The sequence below is a fragment of the Natator depressus genome, chromosome 2 (assembly GCF_965152275.1).
Source record: "Natator depressus isolate rNatDep1 chromosome 2, rNatDep2.hap1, whole genome shotgun sequence".
Classification (NCBI taxonomy): domain Eukaryota; kingdom Metazoa; phylum Chordata; order Testudines; family Cheloniidae; genus Natator; species Natator depressus.
Genome location: NC_134235.1, coordinates 265,392,798 through 265,417,203, shown reverse-complemented (window position 1 = coordinate 265,417,203; position 24,406 = coordinate 265,392,798). Strand labels below are relative to the sequence as shown.

The window sequence follows — 24,406 nt, the reverse complement described above, 5'->3', positions numbered from 1 at the left end:
TGCCCAATGGAGACAGTTCCCAACCTTATCCCAATCCCTTTAAAGAAGAGGTGTCCAGAAAATAAATATTCACTGTGTCGAGTCTTTTTCCAATGGCAGCAAGAAACCTATATGAATGAGGATAGACATTTCTGATGGTGGCTGGGACTCAGCAGGAAAAGCTGGCTTATCAATTTTCCATTGTAGACATATGTAAATATGAGTCACAGTTTGGCCCTTCAGTTTCCCTGTAACCCCCTGCTCTCCCCCACCCCCCAAAAACCTCAGAGCTGTGCTTGCAATCTTCAGGAAGATAGTGAAGTCCTCTGAGTTGCTAGAAGGAGCAAGAAGTTGCAGAAATCTTCTGCTTGTAGTGTGTTAAAAAAATTCGCAAACAACTGTGCAATTGTTTCACAGTGGGCTTATGGAGCTTGCTTTGTTGAGAGATGTAATGCAAATGCAAAGGTTACAAAGGAACAAATTATTTATTGTTAAAAGCTTTTCTACGAATCACTCTGCATCATACAACAAAGATATGGTGGCTACACAGTAGAGGAAATCTCGCTTTCTCTTGTCACTCTCTGTGCCCCCCCATACACACACAAACACACACACAAGTTATGGAGTTCCATTCCTGAATAAGATTGGCAAAGCTGTTTGTCATACAAGGTAAGATCTGATGGACCAGATGCAGCTCACTGAAGAACAGAGCAGTTACAAGAAAGGAGGAAACACTCTTCAGGAAAACAGTCTGCTTTGCCCTCAACTGCTTTCACTGCATGTGGAAGAGCTCTTAACAGAAAGAAACCTAACTAGTCTTGACTGCACAAGTATTAACAAGGGCATTCTGTTGTAGGTGACTCACAAGCTGCACCAGGACTCTGCCATCCAATGCTGCAAGGCACGATTCTAAACATGGTGCTACAATCAGTTTTGGCAGCTGGAGTGCTTTCTGCACTAGAATGGCCAATACTATGAGTTTCATCTGAACCAGTGTTAGTAATGGTGAACATTTTTTCTACAATGTCCATAATTCAGACAAGGTTTATGACAGACTATTAGGCTGTGCCCTGCCTACCCATTTTCCAGCCTACACAGCAGTTATCAGACTGGCTGTCTCACTTGGTTATTCCACATATATATTTATACTTGCATACACACAGTGAGCAGACTGAATTACATAGACTGTGCTATATCCAAATGGTATTGCATTGATTAGTCTGTGCTATGATTTAATGGCACTTCAAGTGCTCTCTGCTCCATGTCTTCCCACCGCTGAATTCCACCACTCATTTGCGGGAACTGCCTAGATGGCCAAATAGGTCTTTTCATTCTGTACTTTCTAGGAACCACTGCCTCTGAATCCTTATCCACTGTGCAAAGTAGGGATAACTAAAAGAGTGTTACAAACCTGCCAATTTCACAGTTCAACTCCAAGATGCACCTTCCTTGTCCCCATGCATTGGAACACCATGGATTCTGCACTAAACCTTTTCCAGTCATCTGCTATAGGTTCTAGTTTACACCATATATATATAGATATGGACCTATATGCTGTTATCTACCCCCTTTCTCTGACAGATGCTAGATTCCTTTGTTGCACCCTGCATAGATTTGTGTTGTCCTACAGCATCAAAATAGAATAGCCAGAAGGGATCCTTTAGTCCATGTAAGCCCTTTTTCCTGCACCAGGCAGGATTTGCCTCTTTCATCATCTGCTGAGAGCTTTCCCCAGAGCCTTCCTAACATCTTCTATCCATTAATTAAGTTAATTCAATTTAGTTTATTGTTCAAATTCTGCCATGATTACAGTGCTGTTCGGCTTCTACCCAATCCTGCTGTATTGTTTCTCCCTACATGCAATTTTCCTTCTTGCTTACAGTACTGGCTCAGGCTCCTCCTGGCTGTACAGCCATAATACAAGGGACTGTTTCTCTCTTTACTTCCTCAGTAAAAGAATAGGTGCAGGACTGTTTCTAAACAATGATAAAAATCAAACTCCCATACTCAATTTAGCCAAGGGAGATAGCTGTCAGCCACTCCTAAGAATAATCATTGGGGAATTTCAGAGTAACAGCCGTGTTAGTCTGTATTCGCAAAAAGAAAAGGAGTACTTGTGGCACCTTAGAGACTAACCAATTTATTTGAGCATGAGCTTTTGTGAGCTACAGCTCACTTCATCATTCTGGACTACATTGGGGGAGACTCTGAGAATACAACCTCTAGCTGGATATATTCAGTGTTATCCCTAGTTAGTCTATGGCAGTAACATACTGCAGTGGTAGAAATATGTACGTTGGAAGCAACAACACTAATGGAGATTCTGAATAACCTGATGTGAAAGTACAGACATGGGGCAATAGAAATGTCCAATTAAATCCTGTACTGTGTCAGACTTGTATAAGGAAGACGGGCGGTTACCACTCCATCTTCTCTTATTAGAGGAGGCAGCACAGCTGGAATCTCAACACATGACCATCTGGCACCTGAAGGGGAAAGTTACCTAATCTAAAGTTCTCTGGCACATGCTCTCTGCCAGCAGATTGAGAGACGTGATCGTTCCCCTCTATTCGACATTGGTGAGGCCTCATCTGGAGTACTGTGCCCAGTTTTGGGCCCCACACTACAAGAAGGATATGGAAAAATTGGAGAGAGTCCAGCGAAGGGCAACAAAAATGATTAGGGGACTGGAACACATGACTTATGAGGAGAGGCTGAGGGAACTGGGATTGTTTAGTCTACGGAAGAGAAGAATGAGGGGGGATTTGATAGCTGCTTTTAACTACCTGAAAGGTGGATCCAAAGAGGATGGATCTAGACTATTCTCAGTGATAGCAGATGACAGGACAAGGAGTAATGGTCTCAAATTGCAGTGGGGGAGGTTTAGGTTAGATATTAGGAAAAACGTTTTCACTAGGAGGGTGGTGAAACACTGGAATGCCTTACCTAGGGAGGTGGTGGAATCCCCTTCCTTAGAAGTTTTTAAGGTCAGGCTTGACAAAGCCCTGGCTGGTATGATTTAGTTGGGATTGGTCCTGCTCTGGGCAGGGGGTTGGACTAGATGGCCTCCAGAGGTCCCTTCCAACTCTGTTATTCTATGATTCTATGTGCTGCATACCTATGCCCCAGCCCCTGCTCTTCCTTTTCTCACACAAACAAACAAGTATTATTTATGTATTTCTTACTACTGGAGACTGAACCCATCCTCTAAATGTAGCTGCTCTGTTTAACATGTGCTGAAAAGAGCCTACACACTGGATAGCATGCACACAACTGATACAGCAGCCTAATAAATATGGAAGCACAGTTGCAGATAACTCACTCTGTTTCCCCTCAGAATGTTTTGCCTGTGGTCAGGTTAATGGAGTAAATGAGAGCTGAATATCTTTCACATCCCAGGAACCTCACATTCCCACTCTAGTCTTAGCTTAAGACTGCAGGACTGGAGTGGTTTTAACATGGAAACGGTTTAGCCCAAGCATTGAGGAGCGTGCTCCCCCATTTACAATAAAAGGCCTCACTATCCAGGACAAAGCAGGGATCTGTCTCACACCAAATTAATTTATAAGATAGTACTGACTGGTACATCATCACAATCCAAATTCAAATGCTCAAACAGGTCTCTGAACACAATGATCAGAGTGAAAACTATGGTATACAAAAGCAGAGAGGTTAAATGAAGAGGCATGGATGTCCCCTTCCAGAATTGGACAAAGGAAACTCAGGAGTACACCAGAAGAGGACAATTCCCCAACAGGGAAGACCTGCAAAGATGACAGAGGAGGAGATAGCAATATTAAAACAAACTACATTGTTGAGAAGAACAGTGCACTACAAACCTGAACTTATTTTTCCTTGCATGAGAGTGAAGAAAAGGATGCAAGTAGGAGTATCCCAGAAGAGGAGTTTGATTTATCAATCATCAATATGTCATTCATTCAACTTTGGCAACTGCTTTTTGGGCTGGGAATCATGTTGGGTTATTATTACAGACTGACCTGGGTGCAACATAGATTCAGGGTTCAAGGGGTGGGCATGTGCCACTACTCGCTGCCTCTTGGCTGTTTAATAGGTTGTAATTTTCATAGCCTGGATCTCCTATACTTCTCGAGGGAAGTTGTTTTTTCTAGGAGTTCTCAATCTCTACTGCTGGAACTTGATTGTGGCAGATAGTGCTTGTAACCCAGCAGCATCCTGAAGTACAGTTACAGATTAAATAAAGGCGCTGAAAGTTTTTTCTGGTATAGGTTCTACATCTGTGGTTGAAACACAGGGTTCATCCATGGAGTCAGAGAAGAGAAGTCACTGCAATTTTCTTACATGCTATGAAGTTGCACATCTTGGACTCTGCAGCACTTCAGTGATCAGGAGGAAACATCTCTTGAGCACTGTTCCTTATGTTACAGCCAGCACAGCACAAAGGTAATGAAATCAGATACCTTACATTTTAGCCTTCCAGTAATACTAACTGTAGCTAAAGCAGTAATAAACACAAAGCACCACTAGGTCATTTCCACTTTCCCAGAATGCTTCCTTTTGGCTCCAACCTCACCACTACTGGCTCCAATGATGCCACTGGCAGTTTTCTTATCATAGAGGCAGTTATATTCGTCTCAGCATCGCAGATTTGAGCATCATGATGAGTTCTTGGCTTGTGTGGTGAAACGGACTTCACTCCATCTTTCACTCAAGGGGACAAGGTCTTGCAGAATGAACGGCCTGACTGTACCTCTTCCTTTTAGATGTTTTGTCACTTAATGGACAGAAATCTTTCTCTCCCATGGGGGAGGGCAGCCCCTTGGTCAGTTCCAGTTGGAATGGAAGCTGTGTTTGGGTAACTGAATGATTCCACAGCTGGTAGAACATTTTGTCCATTTTCAGGGAATTATCAGTGCAGAAAGTTGTCATAGGAGACTCTCAGATCATAGCTGAAACCATGAAGAATGAGAACTGCCTTTGTTTCTCCACATCCACAGTCTCCTGTAACATCTAGCATCCCCCCGCACCCATGAATATATGGTATAGTCCAATAAGTTTGCTGTGTAGTGTCTGAACTTTCTACTAAAACTCAATGATGCAAGTAGATGGATGAACATTTAATCCTTATTAATATGGACACCTCTATGGGGAATAGAAATCTTGCGCCCTCTCCGGCCTGGAATGGTTTGAGACACTCACATTAGCAGGATTTTCAGGGGTCACGCTAAAGCTGGTGTTGTGACTGGTGTTGCTGATGGCACATTCTTGTCCAGTCATTAAGCAAGTCCATGTGTAACAGTGAGCTAAGTAACACTTAGACGTCCACTGGCTCTAGGTTCATGATGCCAATGGGAGATTGTAAATAAAGTTTATGTGTTACGCACTCCCAGAGACTGTTCCAGTTCCTGCCGGCGCTGTTGGATCTGAAAGAATAAAAATTATAAGTCTGTACAATTCTGCAGATTCACACATTATCAATCAGCAGGCAGGAGGATTCACTCTGCCCATGCCCAGTTAGCCAGCACGCATGCCACAAGCAGGCTAAATTACATTTCCTCCTTACCTTGCAGTAGAAATATCTGCTCACAGCCTCCTGGGACCAGGGCTCATGATAAAATTCAGCTCTACGCTCCTCCTCAGGGTTCCCAACCACATCAGTCATCACCTGTGACAAAGATGCAACAATTCCTTACCACATTTCTTATAATCTGCATGTAACCCTCCAACATACCTGGAGTCAAAGTGTCCCAGCAATGTCTACGTGGCTTCCTCACCAGCATTAAATTGTCAGGATCTTAACCAAAAATGCTTACTAAAGTGCTGTCTTTATCCAAAATCCATACCTCTCCTGAGCCCACTCCATTTCCCAACAGGGAAAGAACTGCTATGGAGAAAGTCAGTCAATTAATAAATTAGGAAAGGGGAGAAAACTGAAGGCTCAAAATTGGCCAAAAATTTGAGGTACTTTTTCAATACCTGCAAGAAAATATAAAAAGATTTGAACAATTAACGGGGAAAGAAAAATCTTAAAATGGTAGAGATTTTCAAAGCAGTGCAGGGGACTTTAAGTCATTAAAAGCAATGACCAAATCCCCTGCACTGCTTTGAAAAGCTGAGCAAATATAACTGTTGTTACAGAACAAGGCAGGGGACATTTAGTGCATTGCATACTGCCACTAATGCACAGAATCCATGCTATGCCCTGGCTTGTAAATAGTCCCCTGGGAGGACCCCATCAGTGTGCAAAACCCCCAAGGGTTTACACTTTTCCATAAGGATAAGCTGCATGGTCTCAATGTCTCTTAGACTGTGCTGCCAGGCTCCAGCACTCCCACTTCTCACCTTAAGCTTTGCCCAGCTAGTCTGGCTAAAGCACATTCCTTTTAAGAGACTTTTACCCTCTTCAGAGATCAATGCACTTCAGCAAGTATCTGCTGCAGCTCCATGCAGCCTTACCAAAAACAGACTAGGATTTATTAGTCAACTGGGATACTCCTAGTTGCATCCTGGAACACAGCATCAGGAAGTTCTTAAGTTAACACAGAGAAGCAAAGGATAAGGCTATGTCCAGACTTAAAAAACTAGTGTCACAGCTGCACTGCTGTAGTGTTTCAGTGTAGACACTTACTACAGTGATGAGAGTGGGTCTTCCATCACTGTATGTAATCCACCTCCCTGAGAGGTGTTAGCTAGGTCAATGAAAGAATTCTTCCATCAACCTAGCACTCTCTACTCTGGGGATTAGTGTGTTTTAACTACGGCCTGGTCTACACTATGAGGTTAGGTCTAATTTAGCCACGTTAGGTCGATTTTATAAGGAATGCGCCTATACAACCAACCCCGTTCCGCCAATCTAAAGGGCTCTTAAAATCGATTGCTGTACTCCTCCCCAACGAGGGGAGTAGTGCTAAAATCAACCTTCCTGGGTCGAATTTGGGGTAATGTAGACGCAGCACTGTGCAATTTGATGGTATTGGCTTCCGGGAGCTATCCCAGAGTGCTCCAATGTGACCGCTCTGGACAGCACTTTCAACTCCGATACACTAGCCAGGTACACAGGAAAAGCACCGGGAACTTTTGAATTTCATTTCCTGTTTGAAGAAAAGGAGTACTTGTGGCACCTTAGAGACTAACAAATTTATTTGAGCATTTATTTGAGTCTCTAAGGTGCCACAAGTATTCCTTTTCTTTTTGCGGATACAGACTAACATGGCTGTTACTCTGAAACACTTCCTGTTTGGTCAGCGTGGCGAGGTCAGCAGAACAGGTGACCATGCAGTCCCAGAATTGCAAACGAGCTCCAGCATGGAGCGAATGAGAGACACTGGAGCTGATTGCTGTATGGGGAGAAGAATCTGTGCAGGCAGAACTCCAATCCAGCAGAAGAAATGCTGATATATATACCAAAATTGCACAGGATATGGTGGACAGAGGCTACACCAGGGACACACAGCAGTGCCGCGTGAAAATTAAGGAGCTCAGGCAAGCCTACCAAAAGACAAAGGAGGCAAACCGTAGCTCAAGGTCAGAGCCCTAGACATGCCGCTTCTATGATCAGCTGCATGCCATTCTAGGGGGGGGACCTAGACCCTACCACTACCCCATGACTGTCTGTGGACACCTGCAAGGTGGCAGCCTCACACAACACGGAGGAGGTTTTTGTGGATGAGGAAGAGGAGGAGAATGCGCAGCAGGTAAGTGGAGAATCTGTTCTCCCCAGCAGCCAGGATCGTTTCATCATCCTGGAGCCAATACCTCCCAGGACATATTGTTCCCAGACCCTGAAGGCGGAGAAGGCACCTCTGGTGAGTGCATATTTGTAACTAAACTACAGGTGTTAAAAGCAATTGTGTTTAATGTTTGATTTGCCCTGAACAATTGGGATGCATTTGCAGCCAGTAAAGCTATAGGAAAAATCTGTTAATATGTTTGGGGATGTAGCAGGAATCCTCTAGGGACATCTCCATGAAGCTCTCCTGGAGATACTCTGCAAGTCTTTGCAGAAGGTTTCTGGGGAGGGCTGCCTTATTTCGTCCTCCGCGGTAGGACACTTTACCATGCCAAGCCAATAGCAAGTAGTCTGGAATCATTGCAGCACAAAGCATGGCAACAAATGGTCCTGGGTTTTTGTCGTGTTCATGCAACATTCGGTCTTTATCTTTCTGTGTCAGCCTCAGGAGAGTGATATCATTCACGGTCACCTGGTTGAAACAGGGGACTTTTTGTAAGGGAACAGTAATCCCCTCTTTGGTGATCCCTGGCACATTAGACCCCGGTCATGCTGGGCTGTTTGCACTTGGCTAAAAGGGATCATCCCGGAGAACAGCCATGCAGGGGGGAGGGGTGTGCTGCACATCTACCCCAAAACTGCAGCCCCTCCTTTTAAACGGCAAATCCAACCGGCATTGGTTGCTATGGGAACGGAGGGTGCTGCAGTTTGAAACCATTCCCACACGTTATGAAAGCGGAAGAAGCCAACCCCACGTACCCTTTGGCTTACCATGGCTGCCTGGAAACAGAATTCTGTTGCCCAGCCATGTGTGATGTGTCACCATACTGGCAGGTGCTCAATATAAAAAGCAAAATGCGACCTTGTACCTAAAACACATGTGTTGTCTGCTGTGAATTGCTTGATTCACTGTGAAAGAGTCTCCCTTTTGTTCTCAGAAATGCATTTTCTTAAATTCTACTTTCCCTTTTCTCCCCTACTTCAGCTGAAAATGTTTCTGTGCTCCCCATATCAACTCCAACCCTGAGATTATCACAGATCAGAAGGTGAAAAAAACACACTTGCGATGATATGTTTTCAGAGCTCGTGCAGTCCTCCTGCACTGATAGGGCACAGCTGAATGCATGGAGGCATTCGGTGGCAGAGGCCAGGAAAGCATACAGATAGCGTGATCAGAACACGCAGGAGGAGATGAATGAATGGATTCAGAACAACAGGGACTTTATTTCCTGTGCCAGCTGTGGTCAAAGGGGGCGGGATTGGCTTACAGGGAAGTACATTCACCACAGGGGGTGGCTTTGCATCAAGGACAAACACACACAACTGTCACACCGTAGCCTGGTCAGTCATGAAACTGTTTTTGAAAGCCTCTCTGATGCGCAGCGCACCTCGGTGTGCTCTTCTAATTGCCCTGGTGTCTGGCTGTTCAAAATTGGCCACCTGGTGATTTGCCTCAACCTTTCACCTCGCCATAAACGTCTCCCCCTTACTCTCACAGATATTATGGAGCACACAGCAAGCAGCAATAACAATGGGAATATTGCCTTCGCTGAGGTCTAACCTACCCAGCAAACAGCACCAGTGCCCTTTTAAACATCCAAAGGCACATTCTACCACCATTCTGCACTTTCTCAGCCTATAGTTGAACTGCTCCTTACTGCTGTCCAGGCTGCCTGTGTAGGGAGCAAGGGGTAGGCTGGGTCCCAAGGATAACTATTGGCATTTCAACATCCCCAATGGTAATTTTCTGGTCTGTGAAGAAAGTCCCTTCTTGCAGCTTTTCGAACAGCCTGGAGTTCCAAAAGATGTGAGTGTCATGCACCTTTCCCGACCATCCCACACTGATGTTGGTGAAACGGCCCTTGTGATCCACCAGTACTTGCAATACCATTGAGAAGTACTCCTTGCATAGAATCATAGAATATCAGGGTTGGAAGGGACCTCAGGAGGTCATCTAGTCCAACCCCCTGCTCAAAGTAGGACCAAGCCTGACCTTAAAAACCTCTAAGGAAGGAGATTCCACCACCTTCCTAGGTAAGTTTATGCACTTACAGTGCAGTTTATGTACTGTTTGGCAAGGTGGTCCGGTGCCAAGATAGGGATATGGGTTCTATCGCCCCACCACAGTTAGGGAACCCCATTGCAGCAAAGCTATCCACTATGAGCTGTACATTTCCAAGAGTCACTACCTTTGTTAGCAGGTTATTGATTGCCCTGGCTACTTGGATCCAGCAGCCCCCACTGTAGATTTTCCCACTCTGAATTGATTCCCGACTGACTGGTAGCAGTCAGGTGTTGCAAGCTTCCACAGGGCTATTGCCACTCACTTCTCAACTGTCAGGGCAGGTCTCATCTTGGTATTCCTGTGATTCAGGGCGGGGGAAAGCAACTCACAAAGTTCCATGAAAGTGGCCTTACACATGTGAAAGTTTTGCAGCCACTGGGAATCATCCCATACTTGCAACACTATGCAGTCCCACCAGTCTGTGCTTGTTTGCCAGGCCCAGAACTGGCGTTCCACTATATCAACATGCCCCAATGCCGCCATGATATCCCAATTGCCACATCCCATGCTTTCAGGAACGTCTGTGTCCATGTCCTCCTCATAATCTTCCTTGTGCTGGCGGCTCCGAGCTAGTCTCTGCACATAGTGGAGGATAATGTGAGAAGTGTTTACAATGCTCACAAAAGCAGTGTGCAGCTGAGTGGGCTCCATGCTTGCCATGCTACGGTGTCTGCACGGATAACACAGGAAAAAAGGTGCGAAACGATTGTTTGCCATTGCTTTCAAGGAGGGAGGGAGGGGAGACTGACGATATGTACCCAAAATCACCCATGACAATATTTTTGCCCCATCAGGCATTGGGAGCTTAACCCAGAATTCCAATGGGCAGCAGAGACTGTGGGATAGCTACCCACAGTGCACCACTCCTTGAGTCTATGCTAGCCACGGTATTGAGGACACACTCTGTCGACCTAATGCGCTTAGTGGGGACACGGATGATCGACTGTATAAAACGGCTTACTAAAGATAGACTTCTATAAAATCGACCTAATTTCATAGTGTAGATATGCCCTTTATCTCTCCCTCAGGAATATGGATTTTTCACACCTCTGAGAGACATAGCTATGCTGGTGTAACTCTTCACTGTAGACCAGCCCTAGGACAGATTTTAGACTGGCCAACATCAGGGCTCCCTTGAGCCATGCTGCTGTAGGAACCATTTTGCTTCCTTTCTCTGTCTCTGTTCCTTTCTTAGTCTCAGTTGAAAGCTCCTGTGTCTTTGTGAGGCCAGTTCTTAACACAGATACCTGACACCTCTTGTTTTTAAGAACATAACAACGGTCACACTGGGTCAGACCAATGGTGCATCTAGCCCAGTATCCTGTCTTCCGACAGTGGCCAATACCAGATGCCTCAGGGGAAATGAACAGAACAGGTAATCATCAAGTGATCCATCCCGTCTCCTATTCCTGGCAAACAGAGGCTAGGGACACCATCCCTGCCCATCCTGGCTAATAGCCATTGATGGACCTATCCTCCATGAACTTATCTAGTTCTTTTTTTGAACCCTGTTACAGTCTTGGCCTTCACAACATCCTCTGGCAAAGAGTTCCACAGGTTGACTGTGCGTTATGCGAAAAAATACTTCCTTTTGTTTGTTTTAAACCTGCTGCCTATTAATTTCATTTAGTGACCCCTAGTTCTTGTGTTATGAGAAGGAGTAAATAACATTTCCTTATTTATTTTCTCCACACCAGTCATGATTTTATAGACCTCTATCGTAGCCCCCCTTAGTTGTCTCTTTTCCAAGCTGAAAAGTCCCAGTTTTATTAATCGCTCCTCAAATGGCAGCCGTTCCATAACCCTAATCATCTTTGTTGCCCTTTTCTGAACCTTTTCCAATTCCAATATATCTTTTTTGAGATGGAGTGACCACATTTGCACGTAGTATTCAAGATGTGGGCGTACCATGGATTTATATAGTGGCAATATGATATTTTCTGTCTTATTATCTATCCCTTTCTTAATGATACCCAACATTCTGTTCACTTTTTTGACTGCTGCTGCACATTGAGTGGATGTTTTCAGAGAATTATCCATAATGACTCCAAGATCTCTTTCTTGAGTGGTAACAGTTAATTTAGACCCCGTCATTTTATATGTATAGTTGGGATTATGTTTACCAATATGCATTACTTTGCATTTAACAACACTGAATTTCATCTGCCATTTTGTTGCCCAGTCACCCAGTTTTGAGAGATCCTTTTGTAGCGCTTTGCAGTCTGCCTGGGACTTAACTACCTTGAGTAGTTTTATATGATCTGCAAATTTTGCCACCTCACTGTTTGTCCCTTCTTTACAGTTCATTTATGAATATGTTGAATAGGACTGGTCCCAGTACAGACCCCTGGGGGACACCACTATTTACCTCTCTCCATTCTGAAAACTGACCATTTATTCCTACCCTTTTTTTCTTATCTTTTAACCAGTTATCGATCCATGAGAGGATCTTCCCTCTTATCCCACGACAGCTTATTTTGCTTAAGAGCCTTTGGTGAGGCCCAGGTGGCCACTCTGTAAATATCATGCCACGGGACATCTGCTAAGAAGGCTGACATAGCAGCATCTACCCCTGTGGAGTAAGCTGCGATTTCCAGGGGTGTGTGTGAGAGTGTTATGGGAGAGTGTGTAGCAGTCCACGATGCAGCGAGAAATCCTTTTGGAAAGTTGTTGTGATGAAAGGGTGCAGCTGTGGCAACACTCTGGAATAGCTCTAAAGAACTGGGGGAGGCCTGGAAGTTGCAGGTGTGCTGGAGGTAAAAGGCCAATGCCCGGTGGACCTCTATGGTGTGAAAAGCACATTCCCAGGGAGAGGCTTAGTTTAGGGTAGAAGGTAGGGAGATGCATGCACTGGTTGAGGTGAACCAGGGAGGCGACCTTGGGGAGGAATTTGGGATGGAGATGGAGGGAGACCTTGTCCTTGTGAAAAACTGTAAAGGGAGGGTCTGCCATCATGGCCGCCAGTTTGCTAACTCACCTCGCAGAGGTGATGGTGACCAAAAAGATCACCTTCATGGAAAGATGAGCCAGGGAGCAGGTCACGAGTGGTTCAAAGAACAGCTTGGTGAGTGTGGAGAGGATGAGGTTAACGTCCCAGGAAGGAGTAGGCTTCCGGACAGCAGGGAAAGCATGGAAAAGGCTGCGAAGGAAGTGGGAGGTAGTTGGGTGAGTGAAGACAGAGGAAACCATCCACAGGAGGAAGAAAGGCACTGAGCGATGGCAGATGGATGTAAAAGGAGGAGTGGGTGAGGCCCGACTGGCAAAGATGGAGGAGGTAATACAGAATGACAGGAATGGAAATGGAGTCCAGATGGAGCCATCAGCGCCGCACTCAGGTAGTAAAATGGAGCCATTTGGCTTGGTAACAGACCCTAGTAGATGAATGGCGACTATGGTTAAGGATGCCACGAACAGGAGAGGAGCATGCATTGTCTACGCATAAGCCCCATCCAAATAAACCGGACCCTTGCTATAACGCACATCTATATAGCGTGAATTCGCATATAACACGGTCGTGGACCTGGATCCCAAATTTAATTATTTTAATTGCAATTTATTTTAACGCAGTCCCCGCGTTAACGTGGTACCGCACATGGATCCCTAATCCTGCATTCTAGCGAGGGTCCGGTGTACCAGGCCGTAAGATAGAGAGGGCCTGGGTTGGGATGATGCAGATGGCCTAGAGGAGATCTGGAATGTCTGGGAGATGGCTCGAAGGGTGAATGGAGAGGTGGACGAGAGCCATGTAGCAATACTGGCGAGGCCAGGATGGGGCTGTGAGGAGAAGAGTCCTGTGATCGCGCCGCACCTTGCAAAGGACTTGGGGAATCAGGGGAATAGGGGTGAAGGTGTAGCAGAAGTCGGGGATCCAGGGAATGAGGAGGTCATTGCCCTGGGAGCCCAGGCCAAGGGCTCCCCTGGAGCAAAAGAAGGGAAGCTTGTGATTCTCTGCTGTGTCAAAGAGGTCCCAAATCGGCGTGCCCCACAGGTGGAAGAGGGACTGGGGTTGTGACGTTCCAACTCGTGGCTGGCATGGAAGGGACAGCTGAGCATGTCTGCCAAGGAGTTTCTGATACCTGGAAGATGAACAGCCTGCAGCGTAATGTTGTGCCGGAGATACAAGTTTCACAGGAGGATGGCTTCCGAACAAAGGGCGGGGGATCAGGTTCCGCCCTGTTTATTGATATAGATAACTGCTGTCATGTTGTTGGACATCAGTTGCACACGGTGAGATCAAAGGAGGGGCAGGAAGGCCCAACAGGCAAGGCGGACAGCCCGCAGCTCCAGGATGTTGATATGTATCTGCAGGGCCGGCTCTAAGATTTTTGCAGCCCCAAGCAAAAAAAATTTTGGGCACTCCTGCTTTTTTTTCGTGCCCTCCCGCCCCTGGCTCCGCCCCAACTCCGCCCCTTCCCAACTCCTTCCCCAAATCCCCAGCCCTGCCTCCTCCCCTGGGTGTGCTGCATTCCCCCCCTCATTGCTTCCTGCGGCTCCCCCCACACAACCCCCCGCCCTAGCTCACCTCCGCTCCACCTGCTCCCCTGAATACGCTGCCTCTCCGCTTCTCCCCGCTCCCTCTCAGGTGAGGGAGAGGCAGCGTTCAGGGGAGCAGGTGAAGCGGAGGTGAGCGAGGGTCGGGGGGAGCGCAGAAAGTAATGGGGGGGTAGAGGAACCACTCCCCGCCCCAGCTCACCTCCACTCCACCACTGTCGCCTCCCCCGAGCGTGCCGCCACTCGGCTTCTCCTCCCTCCCTCCCTCCCAGGCTTGCCGCACGAAACAGCTGTTTCACGTGGCAAGCCTGGGAGGGAGGGGGGAGAAGCAGAGCGGCAGCGGTGTGCTCAGGGGAGCAGGTGGAGGCGAGCTGGGGTGGTGGGGGCACATTTCTAGGGGCGGCATGGCCGGCGCCGAAATGCCACCCCAGAAATGTGCTGCCCCAAGCACCTGCTTGTTTTGCTGGTGCCTAGAGCCGGCCCTGTGTATCTGTGCCTCCTTGGGTGACCAGAGGACCGATGAGTGAGGCATCCATTGTGAAGGTAAGGTGGGGCATGGGAGGTGTGAAAGGGACACAGGCTAAGACCATGGACGGTTGCAGGCTAAGACCGTGGACGGTTGCACCACCAGGTGAGAGAGGTGAGAACTGACTGGGGAATGAGGACCCATTTGCTGAGGTGGTTGGACTGCAGGTTTTAGATGGAGTGGAACAACATCCGAAGGTAGGGCAGATGGAGACGGGCATATGGGGTAACGGAGGTGGAGGCTGCCATATGCCCTAGAAGGGATAGGCAGTGACAGATGTGTGTGCATGGGCGGCAGCAGATCTGTGTAATGAGGGTGATGAGAACAGGGAAGTGGTCCAAGGGAAGGAACGCATAAGTCACAACAGAGTCCAGGGGAGCACCTATAAAGGTGAGGGAGTGGGTAGGGGTGAGGATCAACTTTTCCTCGATACAAATACCTAGGGTGCCAAGAAGGGCACACAGGGTCCAAATAATGGTAAGGAGGCGGGGCTGGGAGGACACCACCAGGAGCCAATTGTCCAGGTATGGAAACACCATGTGACACAGGTGGTGCATGTGAGCTGCCACAACAGCGAAGACCTTTGTGAAGACATGGGGGGTAGTAACGATCCTGAAATGGAGGACCTGGAACTGGTAGTGAGAGCGATCGACCATGAAGCGGAGGAACTTGTGATGAGTAGCGTGGATGTCGATATGGAAATATGTGTCCTTCATATCAAGAGCCACGAACAAGGTTCCATGGAAAAGGGAGGGGATACATGAAAACATACATAAGAACTGCCATACTGGGTCAAGACCAAAGGTCCATCTAATAATGACGGGGAGAGTGACCATCAGGGAAAAAATGGGCACTCACCTTCTCATAACTGTTGTTCTTCAAGATGTGTTGTTCATATCCATTCCAATCAGGTGTGTGCGCGCCGCATGCAAGCCAGCCGTAAGATTTTTTCCTTAGCAGCGTCCTTAGGGTCAGTCTGGGCTCCCCCTGGAGTCACGCCTTCATGGCGCCCAATATAGGGCCCTGCTGACTCCCCACCCCTCAGTTTCTTCTTGCCGGCTGCTCTGACAGAGGGGTAGGAGGGTGGGTATTGGAATGGACATGAACAACACATCTTGAAGAACAACAATTAGGAGAAGGTGAGTGCTGCTGAGGAGGCCTGAGCCCTGGTGGAGTGCGCCAAGTCGTAACACTCCCGAATGCATGACAGGATCCACGACAAGATACGTTGCAATGAGACAGGGAGGCCTTTCATTCTATCTGCCACTGCTACGAATTTTTGGACTTTTGGAATGGCTTCTCTCTCGATATAGAAGGCTAGCGCCCTGCGGACATCCAATGAGTGGAGCCTCTACTCTCTGCCACTGGAATGTGGCTTAGGATAGAATACTGGGAGGAAGATGTCCTGGTTGATGTGAAACTGGGAGACAACCTTAGGAAGAAAAGCCAGGTGAGGCCTGAGCTGAACCTTGTCCTTATGGAATACTGTGTAAGGGGGCTCTGATGTAAGGGCCCTGAGCTCCGACACTCTTCTAGCTGAGGTTATCGCCACTAGAAATGCCACCTTGTATGAGAGATAAAGCAGGAAGCATGTCGCCAGTGGTTCAAATGGTGGACCTGTAAGTCTGGAAAGGACTAGATTAATGTCCCAAGCCGGTATAGGCTGTTGCACTTGCGAGTAGAGTCTGTCGAGACCTTTAAGGAAATGGCTGACCATTGGGTTCGTGAAGACTGAGTAGCTGTCTGCGCCCCGATGGAAGGTGGAGATGGTGGCCAAGTGGACCCTTATTGATGACATTGACAGTGCCTGTTGCTTCACATGCAGGAGGTAGTCCAATGTAAATAGCACCGCAGCGAGTGGCGGCGACTGATGGTGCGGCTCCTACCGGACGGAGAACCTCTTCCACTTGGCAAGGTACGTCACCCTTGTGGAGGGCTTTCTACTGCCCAGCAGAACTTGTCTGACTTGATCAGAGCAGGACAGCTCCACCGTGTTCAGCTATGGAGCTTCCACACTGTGAGGTGGAGCGACTCGAGCTTTGGGTGCCGGAGGTGGCCGTGATCCTGCGTGATTAGGTCCTGGAGAAGTAGTAGGGTGACTGGAGTTGCCACGGACATTTCTAGGAGCAATATGAACTAGTGCTGGCATGGCCATGCTGGGGCTATCAATATCACTAGGGCTCAGTCCCTGTGGATCTTGAGAAGCACCTTGTGAACTAAAGAAACCGGCAGTAACGCATATAGGAGACAGCCTCCCCATGGATGTAGGAACGCATCCGCAGTGGAGCCTGGGCTGTGATTCAGGAAGGAGCAAAATAGCTGACAGTTCCTGTTGCGTCGTTTGGCGAACAGGTCTGTATGGGGAAAGCCCCAGAGATGGAAGATTGAGCTCACTATGTTCAGCCGGAGGGACCACTTGTGGCCGTGAAAGGAGCAGCTGAGACTGTCCGCCAGCTCATTCTGTATCCCAGGGAGATATGATGCTTGCAGGTGTATCAAGTGCTCTACACAGAAGTCCCACAGCATAAGGGCTTCCTGGTACAGGGGAGAGGAGCGTGCACCCCCTTGTTTGTTGATATAGAACATTGTCGTGGTGTTGTCCGTGAGGACTGATACACATCTCCCTGATATATATATTCTGAAAGCCTGGCACACCAGGTGCACTGCTCTCAGTTCTCTGACACTGATATGCAGAGCGAGGTCCGCCTGAGACGAGAGGCCTTGTGTCCTGGGGTCTCTCAAATGTGCCCCCCATCCCAGATCCGACACATCTGTCACTAATGAGAGGGATGGCTGGGGGCTGGTGAAGGGTACTTCTGCACAAACTACCTGTGGGTTGAGCCACCACAGAAGGGAGTCTAATACTGGGCAAGGCAGGGTTACAATGCTGTCCAAAGCGTCTCAAGCTGGTCAATATACTGATGCTAGCCATGACTGGAGCGGGCGAAGCCTGAGTCTGGCATGCTGTACTACGTAGGTACAAGTGGCCATATGCCCCAGAAGTTTCAGGCATTTCCTTGCTGTAGTGGTGGGGAACTGCCTGAGGCCCTGTACAATGTCGCCCAGTGACTGAAATCTGCCTTCTGGGAGGTATGCCCTGGCTTGAGTCGAGTCTAGCACTGCCCCTATAAACTCTATCTTCCGCACTGGGGACAGTGTCGACTTGGCCTCGTTTAGGAGACCCAGTTTGATGAACGTCCTTCTTATGAAGCCGACCTGCTCTTCCACTTGAGATCTGGAGTGGCCTTTGACCAGCCAGTCGTCGAGACAAGGGAACACCTGGTACCTGCCACTTGCGCAGGAACACCGCGATGACTGCCATGCACTTGGTGAACACCTGAGGTGCTGCTGACAGGCCAAATGGGAGGACAGTAAACTGATAGTGGCTGTTGTTCACCACAAACCTGAGGTACCTTCTGTGAGGTGGAATTATCACTATGTGAAAGTACGCCTCATAGAATCATAGAATATCAAGGTTGGAAGGGACCTCAGGAAGTCATCTAGTCCAACCCCTTGCTCAAAGCAGGCCCTAATCCCCAACTAAATCATCCCAGCCAAGGCTTTGTCAAACCTGACCTTAAAAACCTCAAAGGAAGGAGATTCTACCACCTCCCTAGGTAACGCATTCCAGTGTTTCACCACCCTCCTAGTGAAAAAGTTTTTCCTAATATCCAATCTAAACTTCCCCCACTGTAACTTGAGACCATTACTCCTTGTTCTATCATCTAGTACCACTGAGAACAGTCTAGATCCATCCTTTTTGGAACCCCCTTTCAGGTAACTGAAAGCAGCTATCCAATCCCCCCTCATTCTTCTCTTCTGCAGACTAAATAGTCCCAGTTCCCTCAGCCTCTCCTCATAAGTCATGTGCTCCAGGCCCCCTAATCATTTTTGTTGCCCTCCGCTGGACTCTTTCCAATTTGTCCATATCCTTCTTGAAGTGTGGGGCCCAAAATTGGACACAGTACTCCAGATGAGGCCTCACCAATGTTGAATAGAGGGGAATGATCATGTCCCTCAATCTGCTGGCAATTTTCCTACTTATACAGCCCAAAATGCCGTTAGCCTTCTTGGCAACAAGGGCACACTGTTGACTCATATCCAGCTTCTCATCCACCGTAACCCCTAGGTCCTTTTCTGCAGAACTGCTGCCTAGCCACTTGGTCCCTAGTCTGTAGCAGTGCATGGGATTCTTCCTTCCTAAGTGCAGGACTCTGCACTTGTTCTTCAAGTCGAGGGCGACATACCAGTCTCCTGGATCCAATAAGGGGATAATGGAGGCCAAAGAGACCATGCGGAACCTGAGTTTCTTGAAGAACTTGTTGAGTTCCCGCAGGACCAGGATGGGCCTGAGGCCACCCTTGTCTTTTGGTATTAGGAAATACTGGGTGTAGAAGCCCTTGCCCCTTTGCTCCTGAGGAACCTCTTCCACTGTCCCTACAAAGAGGAGTGAGTGCACTTCCTGTATGAAAAGTTGCTCATGAGAGGGGTCCCTGAAAAGGGACGGGGAAAGAGGGTGGAAGGGTGGGAGGGCAAAGAATGGGATGGAATATCCCCTCTCTACCCTGCGGAGCATCCAGCAGTCCGAGGTGATACGGGACCAAGCATGGTAGAAAGGGAACAGTCGCGACGAAAAGGTAAGAGAGGATAGATCCAGTTGTAGTACTGGTGGTCTGGGGCCTGGCGGAGGCTTGAGCTGGCCCAAGCTCTGGCCTGAGGAGGGGTGTTGTCTCCTTCTACCGCTCCTATTCCTCCTACGAGTAGTGTCCTGGCAGTTCTGAGGTTGGTGGAACCTGGAGGGAGGCTGTGGTCGGAAATGCCTACGTTGAGTGGCTGGTGTATGCAGCCCCAAAGATCTAAGGGTGGCCCTTGAGTCTTTCAGACTATGGAGTCTCTTATCCGTCTTATCGGAAAAGAGGGCCGAACCCTCGAAGGGGAGGTCCTGGATAGTTTGCTGGACCTCATGGGGCAGACCAGAGACCTGCAACCAGGAACCCCTCCTCATTACAACCCCCTGGCCATTGTGCATGAGGCTGCATCTGCAGCATCCAATGCTGCCTGTAGGGAAGCTCGGGAGACCAGCTTCCCTCCTCCACCAATGCCTAGAACTCTGAGCGAGAGTCCTGCGGCAGCAGCAGCTCCGCAATCTTGGCCATTGCAGCGCAGGTGTTGTGTGTGTATCTGATCACAATGGCCTGTTGATTTGCAATGTGGAGCTGTAGTCCCCCAGTGGAACAGATCTTCCTTCCGAAAAGGTCAAGTCTTTTTGCCTCCCTATTCTTAGGGGAGGGGCCCTGGTAGCCCTGGCGCTCTCGCTGATTAGCTGCATCAACCACCAGGGAGTCGGGGAGTGGGTGGGTGTATAAATGTTCATATCCCTTAGAAGGGACAAAGTACTGCCTCTCATTCCTCTTAGCCATAGGGGCCAGAGATGTAGGGGTCTGCCATCTGTCTCTGTAATCGTCTTTATTAAGGGCAATGTGATAAGAGAGGGACCGGAGGGTGCAAGGATGTTGATGACTGGGTTGGAACCCTGTTATCATCCAGAGCTGGGGCCGTCGATGTCCCCGCCAGGGTTCATCTGGAGAGGATGAGGAAGAGAGGCTTGGCAGTGGACCCTGCTCACTCCCTGTACCCTGTATCCTGCACCCTGTACATCTTGCAGCACAAAGCTTGCGATGCTGGGCCCACTGGGGGCGGAAACATCGGTGCCGAGGCAGGCGGTGCCAAAGTTGTTGATTCTGGCGGTGCGGATATCCTTGACACCGGAGGTATCGATGCTGTAGCCGCCAGTGGTGCGGCTGACGGAAGGGTCAAAGGGGGCAACAGCGGTGTCGGCACTTCTGTCAGCGGTGCCACTGCCAGCAGTGCTGGCATTGCCTGTGGTGGGGCGAAGGACACTGAGGACACAGACCTGGACCTGTCCCTGGCGATACACCCAGGGTGTCCAAAAGGGCCACTGTGTCAAAGGCTGCCACTGCGGAGGCCACAGTGCCAGGTAGGGCTGGTGGTCGCGGCAGGATCTGGACCTCCTGCCCCTGGTCCTATTGGAATGATAGGACTCTACTTCCGACTCCGAGGTCTCAGAGTAGGAGGACCATGGAAGAGCAGTACTCTGGGCTGCCAGAGAGCGGTGCCAAGATGTCAGGGACCGGTGTGGATCCCCTGAGTGGGCTGTGCCAGGGAGAGTTGCGCCGGAGATGGGGATCGGTGCACCATCAGCTCTGGTTTGCCCTTTGATTGAAACTGGGTGTGACGTTGCACTCCATATGATTTTATGAAAATATGCTAATGAGTGTGAAATATAATGTAACTGGAGTATGCTTCATGCAAAAGGTCTCTTGTAAGGTATCATTACAAAGCTTATAATCTACTGAGTGTGGTCATCCTATTTGTATAAATGTATCATTCTTGTATTTGAAACTAGAAATATGAAATATAACTCTGAGGTCCTATTGTAATTATGCAAAGTGTGGGCTCTTAATGGTGGTTTGGAATCTTGATGGCTCCCATAAACTAGGACAATTGGTTGTAAATGGCTCTGTTTATTTGCAAGCCTTCCTGTGAGTCAGGCCAGGAAGAATTAAGGCTTGGGATATCACAGGACATGTGACCATGTCACCTGGTACTGGAATCTTAAACCTGGTGCTTTTCCATTTAGAAGGAGGGGCTGGGACCCAGAGAGACAAAAGATTCCCGCCTTGTGCCAAAGCTATATAAGGGGGTGGAACAGAACCAAGGGGGCTGCAGTCATGAGAAATCCCTTAGCTACCACCTGAGCTGGAAAAAGGACTGTACCAGGGGAAAGGATTGGGCCCAGACTAGGAAGGAGTCCAGTCTGTGAAAGAAGCTTATTGGAACATCTCTGAGGGTGAGATTTTATCTGTAATCAGTTTCTTAATGTATTGGGCTTAGACTTGCTTGTTTTGTTTTATTTTGCATGGTAACTTACTTTGTTCTGTCTGTTATTACTTGGAACCACTTAAATCCTACTTTTTATACTTAATAAAATCACTTTTGCTTATTATTGAACCCAGAGTTAGTAATTAATTCCTGGGGGAGCAAACAGCTGTGCATATCTCTTTATCTGTGTCATAGAGGGCGGACAATTTATTAGTTTACCTTGTAAAAGCTTTATACAGAGTAAAATGGATTTATTTGGGGTTTGGATCCCATTGGGAGCTGGGTGTCTGGATGCTAGAGACAGGAGCACTTCTTAAGCTGTTTTCAGTTAAGTCTTCAGCTTTTGGGGGATGTGGTTCAGACCTGGGTCTGTGTTTGTAGCAGGCTGGTGTGTTTGGCTCTACAAGACAGGGTATGAAGTCCCAAGCTGGCAGGGAAAATGGGCTCAGAGGTGGTCTCAGCACATCAGGTGGCAGTCCCAAGGGGGTCTCTGTCACCGAACCCGTCACACTGGGGCCGCACAGTCACAGGCAACTTGTCTCTCCTCTGCGGGGAGGACAGCACTATGAGGTGTATATGGTCCTTGGCCGCCTCAGATGCCTCCGGCATCAAGGAGAGTTGGAGGTGATCACCTTGGAGGTCCGAGGACTGTTGAGGATTCGGACTCAACTGAACCCCAGATGGGGCAGGAGTCAACGAGACCCTAGAAAGCTGGAGAGACGAGGTGGCCTGGAGAGATGAAGTGGCCTGGCTTGAGACACTCGTTGATGCCACAGGTCCCCTGGTCTTTAGAGAGGGAGACCGACCCCTCTCTGGCCTTTTCTTCTTTTGTGCCACCGGGGACTGAGAACGGTGCTGCACCAAAGAACGTTTTTTATGAGCAGAGCCGTGGCGGTGCTGTGAGAACTTAGGGTTCTTGTTTGGCGCTGACTCGCGCACCATAGGTGCTGAAGCACTGTGGACCAACAAGGAAGTGCTCGGCATTGGTTCTGCAGACCCCAGGCTGGAATGTATCCAGAGTGCCATTTCCATTAGCAGGATCTTAAGTCTTTGCTCCCAGTCTTTAATGGTCCCAGGGCGAAAACCCTTGCAGATCCTGCACTTGTCCTTTTGGTGGCTCTCCCTGAGGCACCAGAAACAAGAAGAGTGTGTGTCATTCTTGGGCATAAACTTGCCACAGTCCTCGCAGAGTTTGAACCCTGGGGACCCAGGCATGCCCCAGAACTGGGGAAGACGTTGTTGGGGGGAGAAACCCCCCCCAAGAAACACAACAACTAACTATGATTACTAACTAACTATTTACACTATTTTACAATCAAAATTGAAAAGAACACTGCCAAAAGTGCTTGCAAGCAAGAGTGAGTGTTGTTCCAGCTAGCCGTCACCAGTGGTAAGAAAGAACTGAGGGGGTGGGAGATTGGCAGGGCCCTATATTGGGCGCCATGAGGGCGCAACTCCAGGGGGCGCCCATGCGGACCCTACGGATGCTGCTAAGGGAAAAATCTTCTGGCTGGCGTGCATGAGGTGTACACACCACCTGATTGGAATGGATATGAACAAGCACTTGAAGAAGAACTGAACTTGTGAATAAATTTGTTCAGCAGCTGGAGGTCCAAGAAAGTGTGGATGCCACCCCCTTTCTTCGGCATGAGGAAATTGGGGGCATAGAAGGCTCTGGTAGTGCTGCAGAGAGTGTTTTATAGCGCCCTTCTAGAAGACGGCATCCACTTCCTCTTGGAGAAGGTGAGAATGCGATAATGTGGCAGGGTGCTCCTGGGGTGGGCAACAAGACGGGCAGGAGAGGAATTCAATTAGGTGCATGTAGCTTTTCATTTAATGTAAAGTGCATTTTGTAATGTGGTATTATACCACTATGCATTCGGCTCTGATTGTTACAGTTTCAAGCAAAAGTTGCCTCTGCTACTTGCTTCAGATTTAGAGTCTCTAGGAACACATAAAGACCAAGGGTAGTGACCACACAGACATTAGTGATCTGTATGATGGGATGCATTGCACCCTCAGCAAGTTTGCGGATGACACTAAGCTGGTGGGAGAGGTAGATATGCTGGAGGGTAGGGATAGGGTCCAGAGTGGCCTAGACAAAGTGGAGGATTGGGCCAAAAGAAATATGATGAGGTTCAACAAGGACAAATGCAGAGTCCTGCACTTAGGACAGAAGAATCCCATGCACTTCTACAGGCTGGGGACCAACTGGCTAAGCAGCAGTTCTGCAGAAAAGGACCTGGGAATTACAGTGGACAAGAAGCTGGATATGAGTCAACAGTGTGACCTTGTTGCCAAGAAGGTCAACGGCATATTGGCCTGCATTAGTAGGAGCATTGCCTGCAGATCGAGGGAAGTGATTATTCCCCTCTATTCAGCACTGGTGAGGCCACATCTGGTGTACTGCATCCAGTTTTGTGCCTCCCACTACAGAAAGGATGTGGAGAAATTGGAAGGAGTCCACCGGAGAGCAATTAAAATGATTAGGGGGCTGTGACACATGATTTACGAGGAGAGGCTGAGGAAACTGGGGTTATTTAGTCTGCAGAAGAGAAGAGAGAGGGGGGATTTGATAGCAGCCTTCAACTACCTGAAGGGGGGTTCCAAAGAGGATGGAGCTAGGTTGTTCTCAGTGGTAGCAGATGACAGAACAAGGAGCAATGGTCTCAAGTTGTAGTGGGGGTGGTCTAGGCTGGATATTAGGAAAAACTATTTCACTAGGAGGGTGGTG

The 24,406-nt window shown here is 48.3% G+C and overlaps 1 protein-coding gene across 9 annotated transcripts in view; it reads right to left on the bottom strand.

The window, feature by feature from the left end:
- Positions 1 to 470: 470 nt before the first annotated feature.
- Positions 471 to 24,406, bottom strand: part of SMARCD3 (SWI/SNF related BAF chromatin remodeling complex subunit D3) — a 245,590-nt gene continuing 221,654 nt past the window's right edge. For 5 of the 9 annotated variants that reach the window (XM_074946669.1, XM_074946670.1, XM_074946673.1 and 2 more), the window contains 2 exons: positions 5,522 to 5,623; positions 472 to 5,381 (listed from right to left, as the gene is read on the bottom strand). In XM_074946669.1, the coding sequence (XP_074802770.1) occupies positions 5,328 to 5,381; positions 5,522 to 5,623 (156 nt within the window). In that variant the 3' untranslated portion in view covers positions 472 to 5,327. Of the gene's footprint in view, positions 5,382 to 5,521; positions 5,624 to 24,406 lie in introns of all 9 variants that reach the window. The other 4 variants (XM_074946671.1, XM_074946672.1, XM_074946676.1 and 1 more) reach the window with 1 other exon arrangement.